Source organism: Vanellus vanellus (assembly GCF_965231255.1).
Source record: "Vanellus vanellus genome assembly, chromosome: 2".
Taxonomy (NCBI): domain Eukaryota; kingdom Metazoa; phylum Chordata; class Aves; order Charadriiformes; family Charadriidae; genus Vanellus; species Vanellus vanellus.
This window is the reverse complement of record NC_138906.1, coordinates 45,101,939-45,129,663: the sequence shown is the minus strand read 5'-3', so window position 1 is coordinate 45,129,663 and position 27,725 is coordinate 45,101,939. Positions and strand designations below refer to the sequence as shown.

At 38.4% G+C, this 27,725-nt stretch overlaps 1 protein-coding gene across 1 annotated transcript; it reads left to right on the top strand.

Moving 5' to 3' along the window:
- The first annotated feature begins 834 nt into the window (after nt 1-834).
- On the top strand, nt 835-27,320 carry AZI2 (5-azacytidine induced 2). The gene is made up of 8 exons (XM_082479965.1): nt 835-1,047; nt 10,716-10,945; nt 13,297-13,422; nt 13,746-13,845; nt 15,571-15,719; nt 18,499-18,560; nt 21,907-22,022; nt 24,835-27,320. Exons 2-8 carry the CDS (start codon nt 10,721-10,723, stop codon nt 25,221-25,223), a joined length of 1,167 nt encoding a protein of 388 aa, XP_082336091.1. The 5' UTR covers nt 835-1,047; nt 10,716-10,720; the 3' UTR covers nt 25,224-27,320.
- The last annotated feature ends 405 nt before the right edge of the window (nt 27,321-27,725 follow it).

Below are 27,725 nucleotides of genomic sequence, written 5' to 3'. Positions count from 1 at the left end.
AGTTGCAAAAGGCCCTTTGGGACTCTGCTGGAGAGCTCCCATAACATAAAAGCAAACTGCTTGTGTTTTTTAGCCGGAAAGGAAACTCCTGTTAGTTTTAAATTAGCCTTGAACGGGACAGCTGCTCTCCCCTGTAGAGCTACATGGGCACGTTGAATCAGCTTGTTTTTAATCCCTAAAACAGAGGTCCTGAACTGTGATTTAGATTTATTCTTGCTTCACTTTGAACTTGGCCAAGGGGAATAAAGCTGTGTTTTCTTCAGATGAGGTCACGTACGGTGATCTTGTCACCCCGGTACAGTGACAGGCTGCGTCCTGCCCTTCACCCCTGCCTTGGCATTTACCTCTGCTTCTGGCAAAAAATGGGGAAATGGATGTAAAATGTTACACGGCAGCTCGCTAGCCTCTCAACTGTGCGCAGGTGTTAACTTCTCAAGAAGCTGGAAATAATACGGAGAATGTAAAATGGAACAAATAAAACGCCACTCTGGAGCGAGCTGTGTGCTGTCCCTGCTGGGAAACGCTCTTCCCACCGTATCTCCTGGTTGGCGGGGGGCCAGCTCCCCGGTAAAAGGCACTGGTCTTTATTACGGCCGTGGCTTCTCCTCGCGGGTGGAGGCCGCTCGGGGCCGGCAGCAGCCGCCACCCCCGCCGGGCGCAGGCAGGCCTCGGCCTGCGGCATGGCGGGAGAGAGCCGGACTTCCCGGCGTGCTCTGCGGGGAGCCCGCCCGCTTGCATGCCGGGATTTGTAGTCCTCCCTTCCTCCGTGGTCAGGCAGCGGGGCCGCCTCTCTCCTTCCGGGAGCAGCGAGCGCCCGTGGGAGGGGGAGAAGGACCGACGGACCGGGGCCCGCGTCACGTGAGGCGTTTGTTGACTTCCTCGAACGGCGACGCCCCGGCAATTTCCAGCGGTAGCGGAGGCCGGTACCGGGGCCGAGGCGATGGGAGCCCGAGGGGGCCCGAGCGGAGACTGCGACGGCCGGCGCTGCCTTTCCGCCGAGGTGATCGCCCGTTGCTGACCCGCCCGTCCCGAGCGAGGCCCGGAGAGGTTGGTCCTGGCGTGGGGGAAGGGGCCGGCGGGGGTTGCCGGTGGCTCGTCGCCCGTGGGCGGCCGCGGCCCCGCGGCCTGCCTCTGGCGAGGTGCCCCCGGGGGTGCTGGGGAGCTTCGCGCTCCGTTGCCGGGTGGAATATGCGCTGTGGGAAGTATGACAGGGTAAAGAGGGGCATCTCCACTGAGGGATGGTGAGCATAGTTTAAAGGTACTGTTGACAAGTCGGTAGTGTGTCTCAAGTAGGCAATAAAATAGCCAAAAAGCTGCACCTGATTAAGCTGAAAAACTGGGTGAGTTCTTAGCGGAGCATTCTGCGCGTTAGTACTGGGGAATCTGGCAAAGGAGATGAGTAAAGTAGGATTATTGGCACAAGATGTGAAAACTGAAACATATGAAATACTGGAGCAGACTGGAATACAGGTGTTTCAGGCCGTGTTGGTTTGGAAGAAGGGAGTACAGATGAGTGCTGAGATAGGCTTATGCTAGTCATCCTTTCAGCTTTTAAGAAATTACAGGTTTAACCCCTGGTGTTTCACCTGGTCAGGAAATTACCCTGATCTCCTTAAATCTGTCTCCCAGCAACTTTACATGTGAGAGTGGCTTGGGCTGTAAACTTTTCAAGTGAGTAGCTTTAGAAGCTTTTGCAATTCTTCAGGAATCCCTTAATTCCCCTGCTGTTTTACACTCTGCGTATGCAGTAAAATCAGCATACTAGAAGCCAGCTCTGGAAAAAAAAACAGAATGAGGGGAGAATTATTATTATAATAGTCAAGTCTGCTCCGGGCTCCAAAGGCCAGGTGCTCTCTGAGACAGCATTTTGTGAGAAGTGTTATTGTGGACTACGGGAAACATTTAATTTCCTGGATATTGGTGTGCGATCAAATGCTGCTACTGCTAATAATATCTGTTGTCTGTTAGTATGTGTATCCTGGAATTTTTACTTTATCTAGTATTATTACTACATGTTGTTCCTTGAATAATTGGTATGTTATTGTGGTGGGTTAACCCTGGCTGGATGCCAGGTGCCCACCAAAGCTGCTCTGTCACTCCCCATCCTCAGCTGGACAGGGGAGAGGAAAAATATGACAAAAGGCTTGTGGGTCAAGATAAAGACAGGGAGAGATCATTCAGCAATTACCATGATGGGCAAAACAGACTTGACTTTTAATAATAAAATTAATTTAATTTATTACCAATCAAGTCAGAGTAGGGTAATGAAAAATAAACTTAAATCTTAAAACACCTCCACCCCACCCCTCCCTTCTTTCCAGCCTTAACTTTACTCCTGATTTCTTGACCTCCTCCCCCTGAGTGGCACTGGGGGGCAGGGAATTGGCCTTACTGTCAGTTCATCTCATATTGTCTCTGCCACTCCTGCCTCCTCATGCTTTTCCCCTACTCCAGTGTGTGGTCCTTCCCAAGGGAGGAAGTTCTCCACAAAGTTCTCCAAAGTGAGTCCTTCCCATGGTCTGCAGTTCTTCACAAACTGCTCTGGCATGGATCCCTTCCACAGGGTGCAGTCCTTCAGGAATAGAATGTTCCAGCATGGGTCCCCCACGGGGTCACAAGTTCTGCTACCAAACCTGCTCCAGCCTGTGCTCCTCTCTCCATAAGGCCACAGGTCCTACCAGGAGCCTGCTCCAGCGTGGGCTTCCCAGGGGAGTCACAGCCTCCTTGGGGCATCCACCTGTGCTGGCATGAGGTCCTCCATGGGCTGCAGGTGGATATCTGTTCTACCGTTAACCTTCATGGGCTGCAGGGGGACAGACTGCCTCACCTGGAGCACCTCCTCTCCTTCCTTCTTCAGTGACCTTGGTGTTTGCAGAGTTGTTTCTCTTGCATATTCTCACTCGTCTCCTTGGCTGCAGTTGCACAGGTTTGTGTGGGGTTTTTCCCCATCTTTAAATATGTTATCCCAGAGGCGCTACTACGGTTACTGATGGGCTCAGCCTTGGCCGGCAGCAGGTCTGTCTTGGAGCCAGCTGGCATTGGCTCTCTCAGACATGGGGGAAGCTTCTGGCAGCTTCTCAACAGAAGCCACCCCTGTAGCTCCCTTGCTACCAAAACCTTGCCATGCAAACCCAGTACGTTTATAAAAGAACTTCTGTTAGAAGTGCTATCAATGATTCCACTATACCATAAGTAGGAGACTATTTCCCTAAATTCTAAGCACGATTTTTGAGCTAACAACTCTTAAGTGAAATCCAAAGGCAGAAAACACAGGTTGAGTGAACTGTAGATCAGATTATATGAGGGTTTTAGCCACCTCCTCCCCAAAGAACCTCACATTTTTTCTAAAACTACTTTCTGTTTTTCAGTCCCTCTATGCTACAGATTTCAATTTAGAAAAGTATAAATTGACCATTTGCAGAATACTAGCTAGGTTATGTTTTACAATAATAATTATGTAGTAAAAAGTTCTTTAAAAGAGTGAAGGGGATCAAGTGACATCTTTGTGCAGCATAGATGGGTAATAAATTAGGGGTAATTTTAAGGTTGCCTAAATTTCAGCAAATATTCTGATTTGGTTTTCAGTATGTCTCTGTTTTCTGTATGACACTTAAAAGATGGGTAAAGTGAAAATTATCAGGTCAAGTAAATCAAGAAACTGTATTTAGTATACTCAGGGTGGGGAAATAGAGTAACTTCATCTCACACTGTTGGAAAAACTGTACATGAAATTCCAAATCCAGTAACATTTGTTCTTATGATATCAATAGAAGCATTGAATTGGGGATTGTGCATTACGACTGGAAAATGTTAAATGAGGGATGTCTACTTCGGAAAGTAAAAACTACCCTGGAAAAAGTGAAGACCTGTTACTGCACGTGCTATCAATATCTGATTTCTTTAGAATAGATTTTGAAGAAAATAAGCAACAAGGTAGAAGTAAATGGAATAAAACGCAGTGTGGATTTACCTTTTGATATTTGTTTTAATTCTTTCCAGGGTATTTTCTAAACAGAGGAAGTTTAGATAGAGTCTCCATATTCAATAAAACAGTTACAGTGGCAATGAGATCCAATTTGTTAAAATGGCGATGATAGGATTAATACAAGAGTCAGGCTAGTGACAAGCTTGGTAGAAGTCAGTGGTGAGTTCTGCTGAGAAGGGCTTTTAGAGGCTCTATTCCAATACGATTTATCCACAATCAACTTTGAAATCAATCTTAAGTTTTTGTTATATGTTTATACTGAAATTACATTAATTATTTTTTACATGATTATATCATATTTTATGATATATACGTGGAGTTCTTAGTGTATAAAATTGTAGATGCTACTAAAATTTGACAATACATTTGAGGAGAAGAAATGAAGTTTGAAAGAGAAGTGAAGCATAAGTAACTTGAACATTCAAAGTCATCCACCTACAAGCTACTGACAGGAACTTGTGTTCAAATGACCAGGTTTGTCTGAAATAAATAAATGTAAACCTGAATATAAAATCATAGAATCATAGAACAGCCCAGGCTGGAAAGGACCTGGAAAGATCCTCTGGTCCAGCCTTTTGCGGAAAAGGGAGCCTAGATGACATTATCTAGCACCCTGTCCAGTTGTATCTTGAAAACCTCCGAATGTCATGTTAGTGAATTGCAGGATGACTAAGGGCCATCAGTGCAACGCAGTTTAACTTGCGTTTCAGTAGCTGTACCAGGTGAGGTGTTTCCAGTTGAGTTAAAAGTTAATGCAGTTATACAAGGCTTTCATAATACCTTATTACCAAACTTGTGAACTTACTGAACATTAATTAATCTGACAGTTGAATTGAGCGGGAAGAAACTTACGACTGGGAGGTAGGACTTAGCGTTTGTTTTACAAGAGAAGATTTAAAAAAACCCAAAACAAACCCTCTTAGCTTTTGTGAATAGTTGTTCTTTATAAACATTTTGAAATGGGAAGGAGTGAACACCAAAAAAAGTGCCTATTAAAATAATATTCAGTGTTAGCATGATAACTTATGGGTTTTTCAATAACCTTTGAATGTACTTATATTTGGTGCTAGAGAGGTTTAACAGCCAGAAGCCATCTTGTTCCTACTTGTGTTTCTTTGGCAGTATTGCTTCTAATTAGCTGCAAGATTAAGTTTTAATAGTTTAATAAACAGAATTATATGATGCTGAGAGGACAATATTTAACTGACTCCAACTCGCCCCCTCTCCCCCCCCCCCCCCCCACCTTTTCTGATGGATATCAGGGAAAGTGTTTCTTGCGACAGCATCCACAGAAAGGCAAATTGAATACATGATGTTGAGGATGCACAGGGTTTGCAAATTAGTGATGAAGGTACTGAAGTATGAAACTGTTCAGAGAAAGTAAAATTTATCAAGAACCACTGTCATAACCTGGGCTTTTTAGTACTTTTCTAGTTCTTGCAGGAGTAAATTATTTATTGTAAAAAGCTAGAGATTGAAAAAATTTCCTGTTGTACCTAAGGAGATTTTGCTTGGCTCCTCTAGCTTACCTAGACGTTCACGATAGATGAACTACAGGGAAGTGGTTTGTGAGCTCAGAGACAGTAACCTTCCATTTCCTGGAGGCTGCAAAACGAAAGCAATTTGGAGGTCTGATTTAGCTGGTATGCTGACGTGTTTCTGAAAGCACACCAAGTATGCTGAGGCTGTAGGGCTGTGCCCTTGTACATGTGAACTCTTGGGCAGTGCTTTGGGGCTGTGGACTTTGTCCATACAGGAGGATGAGCAGTGGCCAAAGCTAGCAGCTACTGAGATGTGTGTGCGCAGATTTATTTTTTTTTCTAAAAATTGAGCAAGTATCTGTAAAAAGAAAGCAATGTCTCTGTAGAGCAGACTGTTCACAACTGAAATCAAAGAGAACCTGAGATTTCTGAGGGAGAGATGCAAAATGATAGGTGCTCAAAGTGACTCCAAGTCTTGCTTGTTTTAACATCATGTGTCATGTACTTTGTATATGGTGTGGAGTTCTTGATGCTGACTGCAGGAATTCTGTGGGTTTTGTTGCTGTGCTGGCGCGTCTTTTAAAAAAGCAGAGAAAGCAGTACAACTTTCCTGAAATTAAGGTGAGGGCTGCAACACACTCATTCAGGATTCCTGTGGATCAAATGCATTTCTTGAATTTAGTGTTTCGTGTCTACATGCATATATACACCCTTTTATGCAAGGCAAGGTAAACCAGTACAAAAAAATATACTCTTATTGTTAACAGCTGGAGACTGTTCACACTACCATTATGAAGTCAAACCCCTCAAGTCTGGAAGGTAAACAAAGTGGAGTGGTTCAGACTTTCAGTAGCCTTGAACAAAATCAGGAAAATACCATCTTGAAATTACTTGCATTTCACATTTGGAAATATTTTGAAAACCATTCTGTTCTCTTTCAAATCAAAAGATGGGACAAAATCGGAGTCTCCTTGTACTGGAAAAAAAAAATAATGTAATCCTGCTTTTACTATCTCTTCCTGATCCGAGAATAAGAATAGCATTTCAAACCACTGAAATCTGTTTGTGCAGTGATCTGTTTGCTGTTAGAACCTCTGCATCCTGTATTCCTCGTATGTAAAATGTGTTTTATATTTATCTACCTCCCATGGTGTTAATGAGTAATATTTGTAAAGCTCTAAGAAGAGAAAAGCTGTATTTCTGCCAAGTCTTAGTAAGAAATGGGAAAACTTTCTTTTTTTTCTCAAGATAGTTAATATATTAAATCAAAGCTTTTCTATAGCGTACATTAAGCATCAATGAACAGAAGTGGTTTCTGGAAACCATTCTTTTCTACAGTATGTAAAAGAAAACTGCAGTGGTGTCATCTCTTCAAATTCATATGCTTATGAACAGTGATCATAATTACTCCTGCTAGAACTTAATACTACGCCCTGTCAACAGTGTATTCAGGTTGATGCGTTTTTTCTAAGACATTATTTAATATAAAGACTAACAGTATTCATTTAATGTATTTATTTTGGGAAGTAAAGATTAGATATTAGGAAGAAATTCTTTACTTTGAGGGTGGTGAGGCACTAGAACAGCTTGCCCATGGAAGTTTTGGATGCCCCACCCCCGGAGGTGCTCAAGGCCAGGCTGGATGGGGCTTTGAGCAACCTGGTCTAGTGGGAGGTGTCCCTGCCCATGGTGGGGGGTATGGAACTAGACGATCTTGAAGGTCCCTTCCAACTCTAGCCATTCTATGATTCTATCCAATACAGAGGTCATAGCACTCTTTTTTTTTCTTAGAAAATGTCTATCATATAGTTCTGTAGAGTGCAAGATTTGAAAATTTTTGAAGTATGCAATAAAAGGAATATTCAGTAAGCCCAGGCAATAGACTGATGTTAACTGTATGAACTCATACCTGAGATTTGATAAATGCTTTTCTTTTTCTTCCTTTTTTTTTCTTCTTTAATTTTTTTTACAATTTTTGCAGTTTGTTAAAAATGTAACTGTGTGGGTTTGTAGAATAACTATTATGGGAGAAAATGAGGAGCCTACTTAGAATAGAATAAGTCAAGAATTTTTTTTCCAGATTCACTGACAATAGCATCATGAAATCTGTTAGAAAGCATAGTGGCTTGTTCATTCTGTGAAGAAAACTTGCTTTTGGTTTCAAGAGTAGTGCTCCTTTCCAAAAGCAACAGTGATTTGAATCATGTTTCTTGTAAAGGAAACAACTGCACTTTTTTATGGTCACAGAAGTGTAATACAGTGTGTGGATATTATTAATACATTAGGTTAATAGATATAATGAAAGATAAAAATAAAGTATGTGCAATGTGAATATTGTAGTGATTTTCCCTCCTTGACAGATTGTTGAGCTTCCAGTACAGAGAAGCCTGTTTCATGATGATTTTATTTTTAATAATTGAAGCAAAAAGTTTAAAAATCGCACAATTCCTTCTGAATATCCCACTTAACTTCATTTAAGCCAGTGTTAGATGTGTTGCCACTTTCCCCTCCGAAGTGTGATATCATCAGATCTGTTCTTTAAAGGGATGAGCTGAGAGGAAGGTGTCTTACTTGGGCATCTGTCTCTCAGGAGAAGTAGACTTTTGTTTTGTTGGCAGTTTTTCGTCACTTAGTTGCATAAAGATTAGTCAAAAATGTGTGTATATTAGTAACAAAAATGTGTTTCTTTCTGAAACAATTCTCTTGTGTGTAGAAATTTAGAAAAATATGTATTACAAGCTCCTTCGAATTACATGGAATTATATGCTTGTCTTCTAAATAACATCCAGTGCTGGCTTAGTTAGCAGCATCAGAAAACCAGAGTTGAATAGTACTGTAAACTAAATGAGATCTTTGAAGTAAAAAAATGTCAGTGTAACCAGTCCTCTTAGTAAGTGCAGGTTAGGTGGGTACCTGAATTTATAAAATAGTATTTGTGTATGCTGAGTCTTATTTGGAAGGTTTTGATCTTTTGCAAGCTCATAGGCAGTAAGTTTTAGTTGGCAAAATACAGAATAAATATGCTCGTCTTCTGCTGTTGTCTCCTGTTTTCCCTTATTGCCATCTCCTGGTTGAACTGATGTGTGCAGGAAACAGGGAATGAATGATGCTGAAATTTAGGAGCTATAGGAAAGTGTGGGGATAAAGATGTATTTTTATGTACAAGGTCATACAATCTGCTGCTTTCTTCAAGAGATAATGATAAGCTGTGACACTTTAATGACGTTTGAGTCTAGTGTTCAGAGGAAAGGAGACGTGTTGCCTTGAGAAGGGCAAGCTCTTGGAATTTGATGAGATGGGTGAGAAGACTTGCAGGGCCCTTGGTAAAACGGGGGAGGAAAAGCTAGTATGTTACGCTCATCTTAGAAGACAAAATGAGCAATTCCTTCAGTCAGTTAATGCAGTTTGAATGATGTAGTGCTTTTGGTCAAGGTCACCTTGTGCATGGAGTGATATTCTTACAATGAAAAGGAAGCAAACCTTTTTTGCAGTGCTCTTTCTACTTAAGTATGAGGCAGAGCAGCAGGCAAGGGAAGCTTAGGCTACCTGTTCTGTTAGAACACATCAAGTAGCATACAAGGCATCCGTTCGCCTCCTGAAGATAACCATTAAAAGGGCTTCAGTTTCGGTTTGTAGTTTTCTCGACTTTTTTTCACTGTTGCAACTCCACTGCTGTCTATTTAGTATGAACGCGCTGTCACAGTTTTTTATCGTGTTGTGTAATGGGCTTGGAGCAAATTAAGACAAATGTGATAACGGCACCATTGTTCAGCTATAGCTGTACTACAGCTCTTCAAAATGCTGCGGTCCATGTAGCTTTTTCCACTGTGAGCACAGTGCGAGAAATTTGACCACATAGATAAGCTCTGGGGCAGTTGATCCCTTTACCTTTTAGTATGGCTAAATAAATGGAAGTCTAGTTTAAATTTAAATAGCAAATACACAGTAGAGGCAGCAATTGTGGCTGTGGGTTTTTCCCCCAGTGATGCCTGTCTTTACTGCGATGTTCTGCTGATCAGGTCAGTTTTCTGTTGAAATAGCTTTTTCCTACAATACAAACTGTCTTTTATGCTCATTTCTTTCATTCCAACATTTCTGTTGTTTCATTAGCTAATCCTTAGGAACCTAAGGATATGTTCGAGGGGAAAAAATAAAAACAAAAATCTACTTTTGGTCAAAGTAGCATCAGTAGATTTTTTTTTAAGGGGGGAGAGAAATGTTATGAGATACAGGAATCTTGATTTTTATAACTAAAGAAGAATGAACATTTATTGAATTGAAGAATTTAGAATTTATTGGTTGGGTTTGGGTTTTGGGGGAGTTTTGTTTGTTTTCAAATGAAATCCCTGAACTTGTTCCTGATAACTAGTAGCATTAAGGAAAATGCTTTTTGGGCTTTTCCCTTAAGGCCTCGAGTTTAAGAAAGTATACGGAGGTTTTTAAAGGTGCTGTTTTCTTACTGAACGTTTTGCTGTGCCTAAATGTTACATTTTGTCACAAAAATTCAATCTAATGGTTAATTTGCATTTGTCATTCAGGGGGATTTGCCTAGTATTTTAAAGTGATACTTTTCTTACAGCCAGGTTATTGTCAGTTTTCGCCATGCATATTGAGGTAGATCACGTTATTGAGTATATTTTCATTCTCACCATATTTGCAGTTAAGAATTACTGTAATTTTTGGTCAGCAGGATGTTTTCTACTGTGACCAAGTAAAGAATAGCTACTCATGCAGCCTCTTTAAGGACTAATGCAAGCATACCTTAAGATTCCATTTTAAAGTTTGGGAAAAGTATAAATATTTGCATTCAAGAAGGAAGGAAATTTGGCACTTGTGCTGAGGAACGAGAGTAGTTAGTTGATTTCTTGCAACTATCATCTCTTACTGCTCAGTGGTAACTTGCAAAAACTCTAATATGATACTCCTGTGGAGTTCAAATATTTGGTACTGGCCAAATTCTAGGATGGTGTTAAGCCTTAATAAAACTGAATTTGGGGGTTCATAAATCTGATGTGTACTCAAAATATTTTTATCAAGTAGCAGTGAAAGATGCTTCTTTGCTAAGCAGTGTATTTTCAATATATAATGGGTTTCAAGATTTTTCTGCAAGATTGATATTTCCTAACTATTCAGTCTTGTCATACTTTGACAGAAACACCCTGCAGTATTATTTTGGAAGATTTTCAGACTTGAGACTCTTGATGAATTTGTCTTTGTGAAAATTTTGCACTTATCTGTCTTTTTAACAGCTGTCATGGAGGAGTTGGTAGAGGATGACATCTGTATTTTGAACCATGAAAAAGCAGACAATGCTCATAAGAGAGATGGGGAGATTCCTGTTTCATCTTACAGTGGAGATGAGTCTGTTGCCTCACACTTTGCACTTGTTACTGCATATGAAGATATCAAGAAACGGCTAAAGGAGACAGAAAAGGAGAATTCTTTCTTAAAAAAGAAAGTGAGAATTCTCGAAGAGAAGGTAAGAAAAAAGTCAATTTACCAGGTTCTGGTAGTAGCTACTTTTTTGCTTCTATCTGGATGGCAGAGCAGATGGTTAAGTATTTAAAATATGTACTTAAAATAATTTCCAAGTTTAAAAGTTTTGGTAAATTGTTTTATTTGTTGAAGTGAAACACAGTTTGTTCCTCTGGTAGTCTAGTTATGTCATACTGGGATTTTTGATTCTTACTGGGTGTGTGTGATGCAATGCAGTTGGTGCCATGCAAAGACACTAGATTTGATTCAGAAAGATGTGTAGTTGCATTGGATCGTTACTGTATTTCATCTGCCTCTTTATGATGTTTATTAACTTGGGCACATGTCACTTAGTACTGTTTAATAGTGAGGTGCCAAGTCTATAAACTGTCAGAATCCAGGGATTGGCTGTCAAAAGAATCTCTTGTGCTCAGCGTACCAAAATGATAAGGAAAAATAGGTTGTTAAGAATATCTGGCTATGTCTAGCTAATAGCGGTCTCAAACATGAAGTACAAAGGGGTGTTGGCTGGCTATTTTTTGTTGCCGTAATTCTAAAATCTGAAGGAATCTAGGAATTTGTTTTATGTGCAGTTTCTCATGGCCTTAGTCTAGTGAAGTTCATTAAAACTAAAAATTGACCATGGCGCAGGCTTTTCTCCCTGAGTAAAGAATGCTATTGTTAAATGTATATCCATCACTCAGTAGTGAGTATCTTTGTATTGCAGAAAGTATTGGCTTTGATGGATTGCTTTCTTATTAATGTAAGATGAAAAGAAAGATCCTAGAGTTAGAGCTGAGACATTTATTAGGACTTAGTCCTAAGTATGTGGTACTGACTCTTAAAAGCTTACAAAGTCTGTATTGTTTTGTGGCATTGGAATGAAGAGCTTGTGTCACACTCGGTACACTTATACAGGAATTCTTGGTGACTAGTTTGGTAGGATTGACTTTCTGTCAAAAGGCAAAACTTTCTCAGCACTTTCTTTATATAAGGTCCATGGGGATGATGGAGATAAGAATAGAGCTCTAGCCTGAATATTCTCTGAACCATGCTGAGTGTAACATCTTCTACGTGGTTACTCAAAATCACAATAAACAGGACTTGATGACCTTGACAATCCCTTTTAGTCATCTGTCTTTTGGGTTTGCCTAGTTCAAGTTAATTGTCTTGAAGATGATACCTTGTTTTCCATAGAGAAAAGTTTTAGTATGTGAATACCATAAAAATGTTTCTACGAGAGAGTAGCATTGGGTAGGCCTAGGCTGTTAAGTGACAGAACTGACTTTCAGTCTTTTTTTAATGGCTAGTATACCTGTATGATGAAAAATACATGGGGAGTTACCCCTTTTAAGTCTTAAATTTCAAAGTGTGTGGAAACTTTTGGAAAGTTTTGTAAGGCTTATGTTCTATCTGAATGGCTTTATTTGGGGGAGGAAAACGTAAAGGACAAAAACTAAAGGGCAGAAGCTTCCTGTCTTTATAGCTTGCTTTTCCATACTTTCTTTCAAGTGAATACCTAAAAGAGGAGATAATTAAGGCAGGTGCATAACTGTCACCTCTTTGATTTTTGTATTTTTTTTGTGTGTGACAATTTTTAGGAAAATGTGTATAAATGCATCACAAATATCTACATTAGGTACACTGAATGTGTTTAAACACCTCAATAATTTAAAGCAAGTGTGCAGGATAAACAGAATGAAAAGGATGCAATACTTAGTCAAAACAAGAACTTTCTATATGGACAGGTACAATTTGATGTAAGACTTCTCTTCTTGCTGTCTTATTAACAATACTGAATATATTTTAACTCTGCTCCCCTCTTTCTGACAATCTGGTTGGTAGTGCTTACTCCCCCTTGCTCGTCTTTTGCCTTAGCAGGCAAATGATTCTGCTTTGGCTTTTCTCACATAAATACACTGAAAAAAATCTTTGTTTATATGGTGTCATTAAAAAATTATGTTCGGTTTCCTCCAAGTTTTCTATATGTTGTGTCTTTATATGCTTAAAACTATTTTTCCAAAAAGCAGTTTGTACATCTTCAAGAGCCTGGAAAAAATATGATTAAGAGATTGTCAGTGTGGGTAATCATGACTTGTGGATGGTTTTTAGATACTCATAGCAATAAACTAGCACGCACTAAGTACGGTGAGGGACTGAAGAATTTGTAGAAGGCATTTGTCACATCTGTGTAAAAAATTTTGGTCTGTATCAATGTATTTGATTAATTTATTTTCTAAACTAAAACCCAGTGTTAGTTTAATGTTGCAGGCTGTACTGTTGCACTTTTTTAACTTTGCAGTTCTTAATATAACGTACAGAACTTCTTATTTCTCATGTCTGTTAAACTTTTAGCTGCTTGGCTCCCGACTGGAAGAGGAATGCAGTTCAGTTGGACGTGAACAAGTAAATAAGGCATACCAAGCCTATCGAGAGGCCTGCATTGACCGAGATAATCTGAAAAGCAAACTGGATAAAATGGTATGCCTTTTTAAGTAATGACTTAAATGCATGTTATGTAAGTACTGCATAGTTAATAAATGTTTACCGTAGAATGAATTTTATTTGCTGAAGATCTGTGCTGCTTGTTTTATCACTCCCTTAGGTTTTTAAAGTACATGATGATACTTCATGTAGGAATAACAATTTTGAGTATCTCAGTTTTATTACTATGCTACGCTAATGCTAAAAAAAAAACCCAAAGCAATGCTGTTTTTTTTTTGTTTTTTAAAAAGTTGAATTGTCAGACATGATAGAAAAAAGCTTCACAGATGGTTTTGGGTTTTTCTTTACCCTGAAAATAGATGAAAGAAAGTGCGGAATCCTTGAAAACCTTGAACGAACAGTTGCAGTCTAAAGAAGTAGAGCTCTTACAACTAAGAACTGAAGTGGAAACTCAACAAGGTATGCATTTGGTTACTTCATCTTAATGTATATCAGCTAATCTTAGTGGTTATATTATCATCTCAGGGCATGAAGAGGTTTAACTCTGTATAGTGGCTCGGTAAGAGAGGAGTATACTGCAGCGAGGTACTTTGAGCTTGTATATGTATTCATTCTTGTAAATGGTGACATGAGTGTTAGATTAGCATAGGCAAGGAGCTCCATGGTAAAGATCTGAGGCTGTTGTCTTCTCCCACTGTAGATTATTTAATAATTTGAGAAATGTGTACAACCCGACAGTTTAATAGGCTGGTCATGTACATCTCTGGACCCCACCACCTTTTCTTCAGAGTGGGGCGGGGGCATACTTGTTCAAGTATCAAACCAGTCAAGTATCCAGTCGATGCCACTTCTTCTGGTACCTGCAGGTGATTCAGTATATTGCTTTCACTCAGTGGTGGGATATGACAGGTACAAGAGGATGTTGTATAGCAATAGCTGCAGTCGACCACGGTTACTTAAAGGGCTGGGAGATGAGTAAAGATGCTGGTTGTAGGGAGTCTGGTAGAAAGAGGAAGGAGAAACAAACAGTGCATCCTGGCAATTCCAAAAGCCCAAATCCAGCTTCTGTTACTGCAGTTGTACAGAGTGCTGTGTAGATGATGGGTATGTAAAATAAAATGCTATGGAAGAAAAAAAAATCTTTATTAATGTACTGTTAACAAGAAAAGAGAACAAGAAAATGCCATCTATGTAAAGCTAGAGGCGTGGACTGGACTTCAGACTCTGTACAAATGCAGTCATTGGAAGGGTGCTTGTAAGCACTGCTGTGCTTGAATTGGATTACTTTCCAAGAGGACATCAACCATGTAATGTGCTACTTGAATTGCACAAGTTTTTAAACCTAGAAGAACAAACCACATGTAGCAGAAGTATCATTGTTGAGGACATCGTGGTTTAAGGAGGTAAGAAGTGCAGCGTTTATAAAGAGAGCTCTGAAAATGTGATCTCAAGCCTTATTTAGTAATCAATTTTACTTACAAGTGGACTCTGAGTACCTTGTTTAGAAAAGTAAAAATCAGTGTAGCTTAAGCTTGTTTAAATTGTTAGGTCTGGAAGTGAGTGTACCATGCAGCTGAAGATTTGGGGGTTTTCTTCCTGTCATGGTCATTCTAACTAGCGTCCTACTACTGATTTGATGCTAGGATCGTCTTAGGTTGCTTCTTACTAGTGACCATGTGAATTTGTTCTAATAAGAAGACTTATGTAACTTTACCCTTTTGTTTTGATTGTATCTTTTGTAGTTCTGTTTAGAACGTCTTAATATTGAACTTGGGAAAAACAGTAAATTATGTAACGATACAAATCTGAGGGGGAAAAGGCTCATCTTTTCAAACCATGTAAGAAGTATGCAAGTTGGTGTACATATCATGTTTGTTTGCCACGAACACATATTTGTATTTTCAGTGCCTTTTTATGCTGTTGCTCCCTTTTTTCTTTATGTAAAATCTCCAGTGCGTTGTTAGAAACTAGACCTCTGTACTTTAAACTCGGAAAATAGACTACTTCTCTGGCACCAACTTTACCAGTGTTACTATTTCTCTGTTGTCATAGACTGCAGTTTCTTTAGAATGGACATGATAACTTTTTTGTAGGGCATGGGCTGGTTGAGGTGAAACCTCACATATTGAATTACATTTCTTGAACGGAGACTGAAATCTGATTGTCTTGCTTGTCTTCTTACAGTGATGAAAAATCTGAATTGTACTCAGTCCAGCTGGGAAATAGAGAAGCTGAACAGTGACCTGAAAGTGCATAGTCTGGAACAGGATCTAGAAAAGCTCAAGCAAGAGTGCAGTAGTCTCAGAAAGGAGTTGCAAAAATCCAAGCAGAAGGTACCTTTATTTTAAAGGAATTTTTGTATTAATAGATTTGACTCCATTGTTTGAAATCCCTTGTTCAAGCAAAATAAAAGGTAAACAAAGAGATATAAAGTTTATAACTGAGTGAAAGATTAACATCCCAGTAAAATTAACCTTAAATATTCATATAGACTGGCTTGTTTCTTGGAAATGATATGCCTACATAGGTGACATTTCCCAGCCGTTGCCCATGTAACAACAGAAAATAAAGCTTTACAATTTCTTATAAGTAGCCAATCAGATCGAAGTGTCTTGTGCTGGTATTTGTCTTAGGCTGGACTTCTTAGAAAGTTTGGGCAGAAGCTGTTTTGGTTTTGTTCATGTTGATTTGTTTGGGTTTTGTTGTTTGGTTTTGTTTTTGGTGTTTTTTTTTTTCTATTTAAAACAATAGAATGCTTATGTTAAAAGATACCACAAACTTTGTTTAAGGAGCTCTAGCACTTTTCTTTAGGGTAGTAGCATGCAGCTTGTCCAGAAAGTGGATTTTTGTAACGAGGTTTCCAGAATCTTGCTATACCTCCTTTAGTCTGGGGCAAATGTTTGTTGTGAGAGACTCATTGTGTAACATAGTTGTGGTTGGGATTTCAGAAAGGAAATTGAGATGTCTTAACAGTAATAAAATGCATTAAGTTTAAAAAAAAAGAAAATTGTTCGAGTGCATGGTTACTGCTTTACATGCTAAAAGGTGCAGTGGTAGTCTCTGTCTCTAGGACTCTACAGTCACATTGAAGTTATGCAATACATTTAAAAGATTTAAATGTGTTTGTTGAAGAGGCAGACTATTTTGTTTCTTACAGTCATTAATAATTATGATTATGTAATCTTGAGTCACATAATATTTGAGTGAGTCAGTATTCAGGATACGACTCTCGGATAGAATCCTTGCATGGCCATCATCCTGCCTTCAAATGGGATTTGGTTTAATTAGGAAATGTTTCTTTGGCTCTTTTTCTTATGTGCACATTTAAATTACTACAGAAATGTTCTTTTGAGGCAGACCTAATAACCACTGTGCCTCGCATTACGGAGCAGTCAGGAGTATGGAAACTGGATTCCTTTTGGATGAAACAAAGAAGATGCACCCCAACTTCTCCTGGGCATTCAGGGACCATACTAGATCTACCCTGAAGTCCTTCTGCCCTGCTGCCCCTCAAAGCATATGTAGTTGGGGTGTTCAGTTCTCAGCAGTGATGTGTCTCTACAGATCTGCTGCTGTCATGCCACACTCCTAGCTTACACGCATGGACTTCCGTGCATTGATTGTCGTCTGGGGTTTAGTCTGTGTTTTTTCCACTAGATGGGGATAAAGCACGTTACCTGGAAGGCGTGTGAGGTGTTTTATTAACTTCTGTTACTGTTGGTTGTTGTTTTCACTTGTATCTGGAATTCTTTTAGCTATTCTCGATAACTTGTAAATTCTGAAGGCCTACTGTAACTTGTATATAAATCTGGTGTCTTCAGGTAGCTCTGCAGAATAGAGTAACAGCTATAGAAATAATTGAAGATTGCAGATTGTATTGTGGGAATGAATGTTGCTGAAAAGAATAGACTAAACCAGCAGTTGTAAGGAATACTAGACATGACACTTTAAATAGTGCTTATGGCAGCAGCTTTTGTTGCAAAGAACAAATATAAGTACCAGCTTTTTGCTTTTTTCTTTTTTTTTTTTTCTTTAATATAATTTCTTCTTGATCCTGGTAACTGCTTAATATAGGAAATAAAAAGGTACAAGTTTCAAATGTGGGGTAATACTGTGCAACTGTTTGTTGGGTCTTTTTAAACTATGAAATTGAATCTCCGATGGGTGGTGGTGGGAAAGTCTTCATGAGAAGGAAAAATTGTCAGGTGAAATACAGGGAAATGGGATCAATGGGCAATGACAAGTCAGCATTGTTTCAAACCCAGCTGGTATTTTTCTTATTACTGGTTTTAATTATGTTAGTTAGCATTTTCAGATGTTTTCTACCTTAGGCAAGTATACTTTTTTTTTTCTATTTTTAGATATTTTTATTTGGGTTTTGCATTGTAGTGGATGCAGTGTATACGTTATAATGACAAGTTATTTGAAATGTATATAAGCCATCATAAAGCCACAGTAACAAATTCATAACAGCTTTGGCTAGAGGTAGTGGCAGTAGGAAGGGAATGTGAAGAAAAGGGATATGAATGGGAACTCATCACAAGTGAGGGTCTAATAGAAATATGGCTGACGAAGTGAGCCCAATGTTTGATTTGTTAAAACAACCCTGTAACTTCAGTGAGGCTACTTGTATGCACAATTTAAAGCAGTCTTGCAGACTCAAGGGATAAATTATGTTCTATCATAAAAGTAACTTGTGGAAGTAAATCTATATTGAAATAGTTTAATTTAAAGATCTTTAGTTCTTTCCCTGCCCCAGTATATAGAGAAGACTGATTACTTTTTTTTAATGGAAGTCAAAAGCCTTTCTCAATTTTCAAAGAATCACAAATTCCTAGAGCTCTGCTGTTTTGGAGTTTTGTTTTGTTTTTTAAAAAGTAAGGTGGTGGCTGAGTAATGCTTTCATGTAAGTAGGTAATTTAAGCATTTTTAAGTGGAAATTCTTAGTAGAAGTCTTTATGTCCATTTTGAAAACCACTGCAGCCAACACAGACTGCTTTACTTCTGAATTTTGATATGTGTGAAGTCATAGTTTGACTACAGTTTTTTCAGATAAAAGATCTGAAATCATATGTTCATCCGTTCTCTATCTCCCCTCACTCTCTTATGCAGGACCAGGCTCAAGATGAAAATCCATTAAATGGAGACCACCTTCAAAGGCAAGACATCCAGAGGTATGAAAACCAAGTGGCTTTCATGTTTTTATTTTAGTTTACTGAGGGGCAGTTATTTGAACAAGTAAATAATTCTGCAGCCTGTTCAAATCTGTTATTTCAAATCATGTAATCTAATTTAAAGTCTAGGTATACTGATTTAGTAAGATCATTGTAATTTGTTTTTTTGTTATGTTGGTAGTCCAGGATGATGATGATAAGAAAACATTTGCATCTTCAGATTGTTGTACAAAAAATGAAAGTTAAATTATCTTGGATTTAAAAATCAGCTTTTTAAGAATTAGTTGAGTTGAGGAGGCAGTAGATAAATTTCCGAGTCTCATCCCAGCTTTAGAATATCTTCATTCTGCCTATGGGAAGGTTTCTGTGTTTGCATAGGCGATGGCTTCAAATCTCTCACTTAGTGTTGGAACATACATTCTTAGTTAGTGCAGCGCAATAATATTTCTACTAGAAGACAATTTAAAGGATTTTTTTTTTTTAGTATTGAGGAGGCATTGTGTGACCTATTCAAAATGAGATAGCAATTTTTCCATAAAAATGCTAACATACCAGAAAGCATTTGTTCTCATTTTGCAGCCATTCAAATAATTTGGCTTACGATATGAACTCCTATATTATCCTGTCTTGACTATGTGTGCCATATTAGAAAGTATATATATCCTTTAATTTTCTATGCAATAGAACAATTCATGTATGCATGAAAGTTCCCAAATGTTCTGCAAAAATGAAGTACTAACTGCATCTCTCGTGCCTGGTTATGCCTGTTGGTGTACTTAGACGATTTTCCACAAGAGGGAAGAGTGGTCCTTCATAATGACAGATTTAGTGTAATGCTTTGTTGCTTACTTGGCTATTGAAGAGACGGGAAAGGAAATCAGTCACTGAAAGAGAACAGCACAGATACTTCTTCTCATATGTTCTCTGGTGTAATGATGGTAATACTATACACAAATTACACTTTCACCTTTCACCTTGACTGGATAGCTAGCTAGCTAACACTTTTTCTTGTGGTTTCTGCTGGTGCTTCGTAGTCAGTCTTGCATGCCTGAAAAAAGGTGTTATCTCAAGGTAAAGTAGTTACCTCTTTGATGTTCCAGAGCAGATTTATTTCACAAAGTGACGTTCAGGTGGCACCCATCTAAATTAGCATATGTACAGTATAGTGTTTACTGTAACATGACATAAATAATGAATGTGTAATGTGTACTGAACATGTAAGTCTATCCAAAAATCTGTGGAAAAACACTTGAAAAACTTCCTTTGTGAAACACTAGTTATAGCAAGCAGTCCTGCTGTTTATAGGAGATGGAGGCATTTGAAGTTAACTTTTTAGAAAGTAATTATTTCATATTTGTCAGCAGCCTGCAAATCTGACTTTAAATTCTCGGTTTGCAAATCTACTTTGCTGTAGATTTGGATAGGCTATCATATTCAAGGTTTACATTGCATGTTAGAAGGCAGTATAGGATAAACTTCCAAGCATGTGGAATCCTTGGTTTTCAATGGCAAATTCCTTGAAAATTGGGCTTTGCAATGGGATTCTCAGTCAGTATCCACAAAAACAATTAAAATATGTTCTGTGTGATTTAAGTGGAATTCTGGTACCTGCATCCCTTCACAGGATGCTTTTAAAAGCAGTAAATGCACGTTACAAAATCTATCGAAGCGCTTTCCTTCTGGTTGGTGGCAGACACTGAGCTGTTCTTATATTTGTCACTTCTATATTAAATATTGGACTGTTCTGTTTTGATATAACTAAAGTTTCTTTGATCTTATTTTTGAGACCGGAACACATGAATAAATGAAGTGTGGTTGCCACATGAACTTAATTTTAAAATTTTAATCTCTTAAAAGTTCAAAGAGCCAAATGTATTCTGCAGTAAAAAGGCCACGGTTTTAGCTCAACTCCTTGAAATACCAATTTTGAAAATTTTGACTGTCAGAATTGCTGATCCATAATACATTACCTATTAAACTATCAGCTTCCTCTGTTCTTTAACAGAGTTTTAGAATCTGAATTTTTGTATTCTGGGGAAACAGTTCAGTTTTATTTCTTTGTTTTAAGGGAACTCGTTTAGCTTTAACTTGCAGAACAGAATAATAGCTGTTTCTCACAATGCTTTGGAACACATTCAAGTCTGATAAATTTTATGCAGGAGTGATCCTAGATTGCTATTTTAGAGGGATAGAAATCTGTATATATGCATGTTTGAAAATACAGGTCATATAGCTTAATAGTTCTTAGTCATCTCAACAATAGTTTGATGTACTGGACTGTTTTCGAATAAACATCTTTTAGGTGAATATAATGAGGAAGAAAGAAATACTCTGAAAACTCTCATCCATGTTACTTGTCCTCAATAAATGTGTTTTGGTACAATGTTAAGCATTAAAAAATTAGATCATTGATTTCATGTTTTCATTGAAGTAACTGCATCCTTATGTCTCTGAACACTAAGTTAATTATTAATCAACATAAATGTGGTGTTCAGTGTGCCTTTGCTCAAAATTTTACTGAGAAACATATGGTAATGCTGACGTTTCTGATTTTTTTTGTTCTTGATTTTCTTACCAGCTATGAACCTGAAACTTCAATGTTGGAACAGCACACTGCTCTTGCTAAATATGTTTCTCATATTATGCTGTCTTATCAGACAATTAATTGGGTCGTTATTTTTTACACTGTCTTATCACACAGGGTATTAACATAAATTAGATGACTTGAATATGAAACAGTATGTTTTACATTTTAGTTTGGTCTGTGCATGGGTGCGTAGTTTGGATCTCGGGTATTCTAGTCTGAATTCACTGCAGTAAAGTGAATGGAGTAAAGACCAAAATACTGATTTTGGTTAAATATTTAAAACTAGGATCATAACATGTGATGGTGCGTGCGGTCATTTATCAGAAGCATTCAAAGTTAATACTCTACCTTGTTTGCAGCCTAGTGTCCATTTAATATATTTTTTTAGAAAGTATTCCTTGGAGATTTCTAATTTTATGGTAAGATGGTTAGTTTCAAATAATGAAACTGGAGAACAGACTTCATATTTCTTTCTGTTTGGGGAACTTGAATTTATTAGCATCATCTAGTATGTTAATTATAATATGTTACCTATTGTAATATGCAAGAGTCAAAATATACAACGGTCCATCAGTTTAAGATAATTGTCAGTACTGCTCAATTCATTTTGAATTATGGTACTCTAGTAAAATTGGCAGTGTATGTCAGGCAAAACCAATTTATTTATTAACAGTCAATGCTTGACAAGCATGTTAACAGACATGAGGGTGCTCTAGAGGTTGCAACTATTTAACTTCTCAAAAATTTTTGTTTTGAAAGTGTGCATCAAGCATATTGGGATCTGAAGAGAGAAATGTCTAATTTGTGTCTAGTGACTGACATGCAAGCTGAGGTTCTACGAAAACTGAAAATAAACCCAGCAGCGACCAAGAAAGGCAAGTCGGTGTTTGCAGTAACAGACCTTACAAACACAAACCGTTGATTCAAGCTGTACCGTTTAAAAAAGAAACTAGCTATCATATCTTATCAGAATCTCATCAATTGAAGTTGATAAGCTAGGCTATATTATGGTTCCAGCCTACCCATTTTCTGCTTTTGCTTCTGTCTCATACTGGTCAACTTCACACATAAAGGTGTTGCTGATGTGTTTTTTCTTCAGTACTGTATTCTGTTCCCCTTGTGGCTTTTTTCTCAGTCAAGTGTTGCTTATGTGCACAAGGCTGAGGTGTTAAGTTTACTCGTATTTGACCTTTTACCACAACTACTTTATATTAGGGGGGAAAAAAAAATCTTTTTGCAAGCACAGTCTGATTTTCCCAGTGTAGAATGTAGAGAGTATTAATTTGGCAACATGTTAAAATCAGAATTCAGTAGACTGAAATTCCTGTATGGTTGCATATTTCTTGATGCTGGCATTCAGAACAGTTGTCTTTTCTAGCAAAACGCTACGCAAGATGACATTTTCTGGATGTCAGAATACTGAGGCTGCAAAACTGTCTTATTTCTGCTGCTACATTGCAAATAATTAAGGGGAAAATAATTCCCACATAAAGTATGTGTGATTTCTGTGAGCAGCATATCAGGTGGTGGTTCTGTTTCATAAATATGTTTCTGTCAAGCCAAATGCTTTACGAGAGAGCGTTCTTGCTCCAGTGGGGCCAGACTATCAGCCTGTTCATCACAGTGTTTATTTCCTTTGTTTTCTGCTGGGGTCGCTTGTTGGTACTTACTGTGTTCAGAATACAGAAGATGCTGGTGAAAGACTGTGAACTTGGTTACAATATACTGGTGGCAGTCTCTGTCCCTTGTCCATTACAAGATCATGACATTTTGTTTCTGAACAGCTTTGATTGGCTCGGTGAGGTAGTGACAGGACTCACCTCCAGGTCAATCACTGCCATTGTCTGTGGCCAGCAGTGATTAATGGTCACTCTCTGGTCCTTGGCTGATAAACTATCAACACATTTTGTAGAATCAGTCATATTGTTACCAGTTGAGTCTGTGTTCCTACAGTTCTAAGACACGTTTGTTAAACAACTTCAGCAGAGTAACTGGGAACTGAATTGAGTTTTTAATCCTTAAGTCTGTCAAGCTGTGGTATGATCATGTAGTGTCTTTCTGTCCTTATTTTTAATTTGGAGTTATCTGTCTCGCCACTACAGAAGTACTGATTTTTGTCTTCTGCTTGGTGAACAGTCTGATTTTCTCCAGTTGCTCATGTGGCTGTACATCCACAGCTATAAAAGGCATTATTGACTGATTGGGAAAGGGTGGATATTTTGCCTTTTGATCTGTAGGCTTTTTTTCAGTAATTTTTCAGCAGTGTGTAAGAGTGGACAGGTTTGGCAGAAATGAAAACTGTATTTACTTTTTCTGTTTACTTTGTTTCTCAGCCACACTTATGAATGCAGTGCAGGTACATCTGTGCTTATATTTACAGAAAAATCTTGGCGTATGCAAAATACGGCTAGAATTGACTTAAACCTTCCATTTCCTATACCTATAGTACTAGCTATTCTACCATATGCAAACTAGTTGCCACTGTAAGAGATGCACAAAGTCTGTAGAACACAATGTAGTCGCTGCTCTGTGTGTGATGTTAACAGTATTGGATTCTACTTAGCTGTCATTTATGTATGGAGGAATTTCTAACATGTTTCCGCTTTTTTATTAACATTTTCAGTAGATTCCATTTTTCTTGAACTTCTAAAGGTCTGTAGACCTCCAATTGCTTTTTACGTGTGTCAGCACAAGGTGGCCAAATCCAGTGCTGTAGCATGTCTTTCAGATATGATGCCTGTGCTATAGGAAAGTGCTTTTGGCTGCATTTGCGAATTGGGTACTGCCTTTTAATTTATAGTCGCAAGTGAAAGTTGTATTCTTTGATCAAGATACTGACTCCTCTTTTTGTCCCTTAAGAACTAAAGCTAGAAATCACAGTTCATATTCAAGATTCATAGCTGTTCTAGAAAACTACCTCTTAAGATGTGAGTTTCTTTACCGGCAGGAATCATTAGTCTACTCCCATTACATGTTACGGAAATTATCACTACAAAAAAACGACCTGGTTGTATTTGGCCATCTGTTCAGGTGTGCATTGAAGATGCAGCTCTTTCATCTCAGGTAGATGCTGTTCTGTTTCAAGATCCTCACCTTCCTAGCGTGGTTTGAAACCCGCCTGGAATTTCAGATGGCTGAACATTGCAGTCTATCGCTTTACTTTCAGAAGTCAGACAATAGTGGAGGACAGAGAACCTGCGAATACCGTGTGTTTCCCTCTTACTACTTCTTGGACAGTGAGAATTCAGGTTCTTGGCAGCTTGAGAACACAACTTGATAAAGAATCAGTAGAGTAGGAAGAAGCATGCTCTGTGTAAGCAGTGTTGTGAATCTGGTCGATTTTCTCCAAGCGCATAAAAATCCTCTCTGCTTCAGCATTCATTCCAGTCTTGTCAAAAAAATTCATTGGTCTGCGTTCGTGTGGGAGCTGGGAGGTTTCCTTGGCATTGGGTGTGTTTTAGACATTGGAGTTCCAGGATCTCTGGTTCATCTTGCAAAATCAGACTGAGGAGGTTAGTACATTCAGTTTGTAACTTTTAAGCAGTTACGGAAGTAAAATACGGTCTGAGAATTAGTAGCTTGAAAACACTGGGTTTAATGCCCCTGCTATAGTATAGTACACTTGGAGTATATGAAAAATGCATTAGATAATGTTATTTAAAAATCTTTTTTGTCTTCTTTTTTCAGCTCCCCCTACTGCACCAGTGCAATGTGTTGACTTGAACATTTCAAAGCTGAATTTGACACCTGGGGTAGTCTATAAAAAACTCCCGCAAAATGATGAAGTACTCTGCAACCCCGTGTCTCCTCCTCTGCTGAGAGATGTAAAAATCCCACCTGAAAGGGTGACTCTACAAGCACGGACAGATGAGAGACCCATTCCAGTTGATGGCAAAACGTTTCAAGAACACCATTCTTATGGGAAGAGCTCTCTGGAAGATAATTCCTGGGTATTCCCAAGTCCTCCAAAGCCTAACGAGAATGTGTTTTGGGAAATGAAAAATAAAGCAACTTTGTTAAACTGTCCAGCAGATTACCTGGATCAGTGTAATCAAAACTGTCTGCACAAGAGTTAAACAATTTTTAGAATGAACTGAGGCATTTTTAGAATGGTTCTGAATAGGCACCTTAACGCTCGAACTTCTAAAGAGAGAAAGCAAATTGCCTGAAATGTTTTGTCTTTTATTTTTAATTCTAGTTCTGAAACAGAAAGCCTAGTCTTCCTCTGCTGGAAATCAGGAGCAAGTTCCTTGAAGTTAAAGCTGTGCTGGTATAATGTAAATAGAAAGCAATCTGGAATGGGTCCTAGATAGTCTTCTACTGCAAATGGCATACATTTGCAAAAGATTACACTGAAAAGTGAGTTCTTGGAATAAAACAAAATAATCCAGTTCTCTATTTGTTTGCTATTTGTACGTTATCAAGAAAATACTTGGTATCCTGTGTGAAAACTTGTACCAGCTCTGAGCTTATTTTCCGACAGGGCTTTTTTTTCAGACTAAGACATAAAATGAAGAATTGGATTATCCCTCCCTTCCTCCTTTCAATTAACTCTGATTCCTCTGGTTTAGAAATGCATTTTTATGTAATTTTTTAACCAAGAAAGGTGAGATTTTTTTTGTCAAAACCTTGATTTATATTAGATAGCGGCAAGAGAAAAATCACGCCTAGGCTCTCCTGTTTAGACTGCACCATTTGGGGCTTTATTGTGAATTATAAAGGATCATAAGTAACGCTGCCGAACACTGTGAATGCTGGATGTTCAGCCTGTTTCCTCCAGATCGTGCTGTAGGAAACAGATTTAATTCTGCGCAGAGTGGTGCCTGCCACAGAATCATCCTGTTCACAGTGCAGTTACCCTTATCGTGCCTCCTTTGCACAGCACCAGAACCTTGACTTTGTATCGTGTGGTGGTGAAGGCTACTAACTTTTCTTTTATTAAAGAAACAAAGCCTTAATTTAATCAGACTAGGCCTTGTAGCATTGTTGATATACATAAGTATTTTTGTGGTGTCTTTAGTATGCCACTGAGAACTAGAGTTATTTGAATTCCAACTGCCTGCTTTGTAGTTTATGGGTGTCGAAGTACTATTTTTTCTTTTTCTCTTCAGGCCAATAACTGTTTTTAGAGAAATACAACTTAGGCCTTTTTATTAAAAAAAAAAAAAAAACAAAAACAAAACAAAAAAAACCCAAACAAACAAACAAAAACCAACAAAAACAACTGCTCTGCTTCATGTCTGGCTTACTACAACAGGGTTCAGTGAAATACCTTGACTGTTCAATACACTGAAGAAAAATGCTTTGTATTTTAGAGCTATGGTATCTGACTTGTAATGGGTGGGAAGATACTTAATAATAAGTATGTTATTTACAGATGTGTGGGTGGGTGGGTGAAGTATTCAACTTCACAGGTCCAGCTTAAGATCAGTGTAATAAAAATTAATTTCACAGCTGTTTAGTAGCAAATTATCTTAAAATTGCTTGCAAATACGTGGGGAAGCTCTGACTGTAGCATAGCTGTAGTAATGATGGGCTGTAAAAGTGTTACCAAGGTGCTACATGACCTGGGTGGCTCTAGACACTTTCTTCCCTGTGGAGTAAGTACTTCATATGATGCCCATCTTCATCTTCTCATTCAGTTTGTCTTATCAAAGTAGAAAAAAATGCCTTCCAGAGACCTTCTACTATATTAGCGAACAGCATACATAAATAATGTTTCCCATTCAGCAGATATTGTTTTTATCTTTCTATTATCTTGCTCACGTATACTGGCTTGTCTGTGATTAATGGAAATGGTGTCAGATGCTGGAATTTATTCTGACCAATGAACACAGCTGGCTCAGGGGAGTACAATCTCTTGGAAAGTAATAGAACAAAACCCAATATGCATAAAACAAATCCAAGTCACTGGGCTTTAGCTGATAGAACCAACTACCTGTGTAATAACAAAGCAGCAGAAAACATTTCTCGTGTGGCTGCATAAGCTATATGGTATCTAGTTCTAACGTAGCTTACTTTTTGGGGTTCCCCACCTCAACGTTACAGAGGTTTTCTTATTAAATAATGTATTAGCCAACAGACATCAACATGATTAATACTTTGATTTGAGCAATGAAGGAATTCTACTGTGTAAGATTTAAAATAAATTTATTTTTGTTTGAAATTGGTTTCACTTACAAATCGCCTTTCTGTATTTGGCACAAAATTTTTTACTCGGTTTTAGTTCCTTGATTGTGTATAAATGTCATTCCAAATACAAACAATTTAATCTGAGGTTCATTCTCTTCCATTCAGGAAAAAAACCCCAAACATCCTCTGTAGACTGCTTCAGCGTATTCTGGGAAAAGTATTCTCTTGGATGTTGAAACGTGAAGGACTCCGTTACCTTCCGCTACAGCCTGTTCCTGTGGTTTGACTACTTGCGTCAAAAGGCTCCTGGTCAGCCTCTCCTATCTGACAGGGAAACTTAAAATTAAGCTTCTCTGTGCAGTGCCCAAGAATTTCCAGGCTTTGCCTTTGACTCGTGGTTTCTCTCCTGTGCTGCTTCCCATGCTGGAGAAGGGAGCAGCGGGGAC

Excerpts from the sequence above, each read along its gene's own strand:
- AZI2 (XM_082479965.1), top strand. The coding sequence starts at position 10,721 with ATGGAGGAGTTGGTAGAGGATGACATCTGTATTTTGAACCATGAAAAA. Across the intron at positions 13,423-13,745 it reads AAAGCAAACTGGATAAAATG|ATGAAAGAAAGTGCGGAATC; the intron begins GTATGCCTTTTT and ends CCCTGAAAATAG. Across the intron at positions 13,846-15,570 it reads TGAAGTGGAAACTCAACAAG|TGATGAAAAATCTGAATTGT; the intron begins GTATGCATTTGG and ends GTCTTCTTACAG.